Source organism: Myotis davidii, unplaced genomic scaffold (genome assembly GCF_000327345.1).
Source record: "Myotis davidii unplaced genomic scaffold, ASM32734v1 scaffold663, whole genome shotgun sequence".
Classification (NCBI taxonomy): domain Eukaryota; kingdom Metazoa; phylum Chordata; class Mammalia; order Chiroptera; family Vespertilionidae; genus Myotis; species Myotis davidii.
Window position 1 is genome coordinate 6384795 of NW_006295816.1, and position 6128 is coordinate 6390922.

Genomic DNA, 6128 nt, shown 5'->3' on the forward strand with positions numbered 1-6128 from the left:
GCTCTTATATCCTTCGGACTTCTGCTTAAATGCTGCTTTTCCAGAGAAGCCTCCTCGGAAACGCCAAGCCAGAAATCCCCTTTACACAATCTCTTAGCACCCTGCACTTCTCCTCTGAATATCAAACAGAGTCACGGTTAAATAGAAATTTGTGTAACTATTTTTAAGACAGTTCCCTCTTCTGACAAAGAAAAGAATCTCAAGCTGGCACAACGCCCTGCCCTCTGTACACACAACAGAAATGCAATTCTACCTCTTAAAGGCCAACAACCCACTAGAAAAATGAGCAAAGACAAAAACAGGCTGTTGGCAGAAAATGAAACACAACAGAATGGAGGCACAGGCGCCTTCGTCATGTGAAAGTAGGAAATAAGATGAAATACCATTTCTCATGACTATCTAACTAACCATGAGGAAAAGGATTCATAATACCCAGATTTGGCAAAAAATTGCCAGAAACTGCCATTGCCCCGAGGCAGGGGCTCGGCACTCACCCGGGCAGGCTCCCTCGGGGCCGTGTTGTGACGTATGTGCACCAAATCCTAAATGCACACCCACCCCTCTGTCAGCTTACAGACGCGCAGGAGACGTGACCCAAGAGATACACGCGCAAGCATGTCCCTCAGAGCAGCGGTCGCCCACCTTTTGGACCGCACAGAGCACCAGTGGTCCGCGGACCACCGCTGGCGACCGCCGCCTTAGAGCACTGCCAACAAGCAAACAGCAGTCACTAAAAGCATCCTTCAAGCAGGGACTGCCGGAAACAGTGGCCGCTTCTTGGACCCTGAATGGCCAAGTACAACTAGTTGCCTTTACGGCTGCCACCTTCACAGCAACTGTGCCTGCAGGGGCTGCGCCATATCCATCCCAATGAGGCCCTGGGCAGGTCCTCGCAATTACAACGGAAACCCAGGCTCCAGCCTCCTCCTTTCGCGTCTCCTTTACAGCACAGTGAGGCATTGCACTGGTTCTTGTGAAAGTTTGTGTTTAGCGGGGCTCGGTATCTATTAATTTCAGATTAATAAAGAAGAAGTTGCAAAACGCCAGCCTCCATAACCAGGTGAGCCGATTCCTTATAATAAAAGTGTGTGTATGCGCGCGCGTGTGTGTGCAGGCGTGTGTGTGTGTGTGTGTGTGTGCGTGCGTGTGTGCGTGTGTGTGTGTGTGTGTTGTTGGTTCTGTTTCTCTGGACAACCCTAATAAAGGATTTATGAAATCTGATTCGTTCCAGGTCTAATTACAGCTATAAAGTTTCAGTTCATGACTGTTTCAGCTTGGCGTGCCCACTTGCCAGTGTTCACACGAGAGAGCAGGGTTCAGAGAACACCGACAAGTTTCTGACTCCAAGTTCCTCACGGGGCCATGAGTCGGAGTCACCAGTGAACCGTGTGGCCAGGGGCCCATCCAGACCCACCTGGGAGGCCTGATCCCAGCAGGGGCGCCCCTGCACCCTCCTCGGGGAATCCCCGGGAAGCCCCGATGCAGAACATGGTTGTGTGGGAAGAACAGGGGGGCTAAATAAAGTACAGGGTGCCTGGCCCCTTGCCCAGCAACGGCCTCTGGACCCCGATCTGGTCACATCGAGAAGAGAGAGCCCTTGACACGGCGTGTGTGTCTCCAGGGTGATCCTCACGTCCATACCTGAATTGCAACAATTGAGGCAGATATTGTCAGATACTGTCCTTGCAAATCAAATGAATGTCAATCCATGATGAAACTTGGGGTCTTAAGGAACACCGTTGGGAATGCTACCAGTATGTGTGGCTGGGGTCCATGTTCTGAAGCCCTGCAGAGCACTCCGGATTCGTTCTTTAATAAGATTACTCTTCGATGTTCTTATTCGAATGTATTAGTTGTCAGCGTCCCAAAGTGGTTTGAAGGGAGCAAAGATTAACAGCAGCCCATTAGATACATTCAAGACTTGTTGCAAATCCAGAACAAAAACCAATTAGGAGGAAGATAATGCATCAAACACCTGGAAATGTAGCCCCCCACTTACCTCCACCCGCCCCTGCCCGCATCAAATGTCAAGGATCTCACTAATACATTTTCACCAAATTTTCCATTTTATGTCAAAAACCCAGTGTGGCAAAGTCCCACTCCCTTACCTCATGAAGAGGAACCGAGGGGAGGCAAAAAGCGGGTAGATGCCAAAATCAGTTAGAACACGTTTAAGAGACGTGTTTTGCGTTTTTGCTAAAGATTATGAGCTCTAGAAACCCACATAATAGGGCCCCCACTCCAGCATCACCACTGCAGAAAGGAATCAACTGTTAAACAGGGGTCATTCCATGGAGAGAAGCAGCCAAAACACACTTCTAAGGTACATCTGCAACATTTCTCAGTTACAAATGTAGAATGATGTTTTTCCGCCCGAAACTCTAATTTATCTCTTCTCCCCCGTGAAAAAAGGGACATTTCAACGGTCCACGCTTTCCTGTTCCGATTTAGTCTAGTAAGTAGCAATTAGGTCAGCGGTTCTCAACCTGTAGGTCGCGACCCCTTTGGTGGTCGAACGACCCTTTCACAGGGGGCGCCTAAGACCATCCTGTATATCAGATATTTACATGACGATTCATAACAATAGCAATATTACAGTTATGAAGTAGCAACGAAAATAATTTTATGTTTGGGTCACAACATGAGGAACTGTATTTAAAGGGCCAGAAGGTTGAGAACCACTGAATTAGATGGTAAATTTTCAATGGAAAAGACATTAAGAATTTTGTTCTAGACAGGAACTGATGACCAAGACCTTAAATTTAACTCTTAAAAGAAGTCCATGATATTTTATTTGCGCATGTTGGCAGACAACAAATTCTTGAGTTTGACAGCTTAACGCAGGGGTCCTCAAACTACGGCCCGCGGGCCACATGCAAATACAAACATTGTATTTGTTCCCGTTTGTTTTTTTTACTTCAAAATAAGATATGTGCAGTGTGCATAGGAATTTGTTCATAGTTTTTTTTTTTTAACTATAGTCCGGCCCTCCAACGGTCTGAGGGACAGTGAACTGGTCCCCTGTTTAAAAAGTTTGAGGACCCCTGGCTTAACACGTATGAGAGACAGGGAACCAATCCTAAACGGTGGCCCCATGAACAAGAGGATGCCCAGGCAGGGCTGGCCCCAGAGGCACTCGGAGCCATTCTCAATGGGTCACAGCTGGTCATTCACACCTGTGCCCACCTCCAGGGCTCCGGGACCCTGACCAGTTCTCCGTGGCCCCCAGAAAAAGCTGGCCTTGAAGAGACGCTGGCTGAACAGAATCACAGAAAACACCCGAAGCCATGCACACGCACACGCGCACACACACACACACACTCACAACATCTCCATAGCTTCTTTCATGCAACGTCTCGTAGACTTGTTGCAAACCCAGAACAAAAACCAATTAGGAGGAAGATAATGCATCAAATGTCAAGGATCTCACTAATACATTTTACCGAAAACTACTACACGGGACAAGAAGAGCTCACCCTCCTAGGGATTCACTGCTCTGCGGCCCAGACAGCCCGGGGGGGACGGCATCTAGACAGGACAGAAGCCAGATGGCTCAGCAGCAGACTCTGATCAGCTCCGAGGAGGCGAGGAGGAACACCAGCCCCACCGCCACCACTGGAAGACGAGCCAGAACAGAACTGCTTAGCAAGCTCTCCATCACCGGGGCTGGGTGGGTCAGAGGGCCAGGGCCAAGCACATGGAGTGTTTTGTTTTTGGGTTTTTTTTTAAAAGTGAGGGTGGAAAAGAGGGAAGGAGGGAGGCATAGTCTAATGCTATTCTTCACCTTTTGGAAACTTCCTTGGTGCCCCAGGCGCCAACCAGGGCTCTAAGAAACCAGGATAAAGACACAGGATTTAGGAAAATCGCGGGGACCTGGGGACCCCGTGCAGCCGTTGCAAAGACCGTCAAGGGAACGGAGTGGAAGTCCGGCAGGCCTGGTCCCAATTCAGACCTGGTCCCCTGGCCCCGCATCCCTTGCCTCCCGAGCCTGGATGAGAGGACGAGGGTGAGCAGCCACTGAGGTCCCCCTGCTCTGCATGTCCATGATTCAACCTGGCCATTTCCCCGTCACATGTTCGAGGACAACCTGGCCCGCACACAGCAGGAGAGAAACGATGGCCCCTGTGGTCCTTTCTCCTTTCCGGCCACATCACAGCGAAAACAGCGGCCCAACAGGCACACACACACACATACACACACACACACACACACACACACACACACTTACCACCAGAGTCTGTCCGCACGGGCTCGCCCTGGCACAGGCCTGGCCAAGGCTGGGCCCCCACGGGCTGCCTGTCCGGAAACACCAAGGCCATGTGCAGAAAGACGCTCCACAGGCGATGCCGAGAGGGAAGGGGCTCTTCTCCACGGGAGCCCAGCCGGGCAGCCTGGGCACCGCCACTCCCACGCTTCCTCCGCGCTTTCCCAGCCTGCCAGCCTGCCTGTCGGGGCAAATCCTGAGCCCGGGCCCTGCCCCGGACGCACAACGGGTTACGTAACTCCCGGCGGCCCGGGCACCTTATCGGCTCATCTTGTAAAACCGCCCCACACAGAAGATGACGCACCCGAAAATGTGATATCCCCGGGTAGGGGTTAAAAGGGTGATGGGCGCTGGGCTCTGCCAAAAAATCAAAGAGGAACAAAAAGTCTCCTGTCCAGCTCAGCGCTCCCTGGGAACAGGGGGCGGAGTGTCCTTAGCGGAGGCCAGATGCCAAGTGGTCTCCCCGGCCCGGCCGTGGCCAAGCCCTCGGCATCCTCCCGTGGCTCCCGGAACATCTTGCGTTTCGTGTCTTTCTCTCAACGAGCAGCTACTGAGACTTGAACCCGAGCGTGATCTGCAGGCTCTGGCTGCCGGCACCTCCAACAGGTAACACTGCCCGTGTCTGCCCTCCTGTTTACCGAGCCGCCGCCAAACGTGAGAGCAGAGCTGGCCACAGGTGTCCCGCGAGGCACACCCGTCCCCACGCCCTGCACGGTTTGAGGTTTCAACTCTGCGTTCGGCCATGTCTGCGCCCTCGCTTGTCACGTTCAGAGAAAGCGAACCTGCCCAATAGCCTGGGCGTTTCCTGGATTTCACTGGCACAGACGCCGCACGAATCCCAGGGATTAGTTCACATGTTTGGGCAAACGAAGACGCAGCTGGGACACCGCCTCCTCCGGGAAGCCCTCCTGGTCTTCCCCTAACTTTTCCCCTCTGAGGCTTGGCCAGGCACCCTCCTTGGTGTCCTCCCGTGTGCCCGTGCCCATCACTGTACTAACCACAGTGCACACCCAGTTTCCACTCCAACTAGACTAAACTCCTGGACGACAGAGGACACGTGCCCCAGGGTGGTGACCTGGATGCGTGTCCCATGCCCTCAGGGATCTTGGGCAGGATGCTGAACCTTTCGTGATTTAGTCTTTACCTGTAAAAAGGGGACAACGCCCCCCGCCCACCCCTTCACGGGGATGCAGTAATAACTAAATGACAATTTATCTACCCAACAAATGTCTCCTGAGCACCGGCCACCTGCAGGCTCTGTTGCAGCAGCACACAGGTCCTTGCCTTGAGGTTAGTTTATAGTCTATTTACATTCTGCGAGTGCAGCTCACCGCTAATCTGGGAGAAAGACAACGTGGGAAGGGAGGTGGGAAGAGGTTGGGGGACCGCTTTTTCTGCAGGGCGCTCACATTTCCAGTGAAACGCTGTTCGGAGAAAGTGAAGAGGGAATCATGGGAACAGGGGGTGGGGGGTAGGGCGCCCCAGATGCCGGGGATGCCCTGAGGAGGGAGGCTCCGTGGGTCCGGGACTAGCGAGGAGGCCAGTGCGCCCGGAGTGGGGCGGGCGCAGAGGGGCTGGGTCATAGGGCCGGGGCACCTGTCACTGCGACCCTGGCAGGCCACGGCCAGAATGCGGCAGACCTGCTTGTGTGAAACTGTCACTGGGCTTTACTTCAAACAGGAGGGTGACAGCAAACCCTGCAGACAACACTGAGGAACAAAGCAAACTGCAATGAGCATGCGACTGGGTTTAACTTAACTACACTCCTGGCTGCCGCTCCACACGCCAGCCTGCACCACGGCCACCGGGGGCCTCTGGCGCGGGCTCCAGGCACCTCCCTAGGAGCGCTGGCGTGAGGTGCCGA

General features: G+C 53.2%; 1 protein-coding gene across 3 annotated transcripts in view; it reads right to left on the minus strand.

The window, feature by feature from the left end:
• TRAK1 (trafficking protein, kinesin binding 1) overlaps positions 1–4448 on the minus strand; it is a 135310-nt gene extending 130862 nt beyond the window's left edge. Inside the window, exon 1 of one of the 3 annotated variants that reach the window (XM_015568392.1) lies at positions 4229–4448. In XM_015568392.1, the coding sequence (XP_015423878.1) occupies positions 4229–4319 (91 nt within the window). In that variant the 5' untranslated portion in view covers positions 4320–4448. The remainder of the gene's footprint in view (positions 1–4228) is intronic. The other 2 variants (XM_006770528.2, XM_015568395.1) reach the window with 2 other exon arrangements.
• Between the last annotated feature and the right edge of the window lie 1680 nt (positions 4449–6128).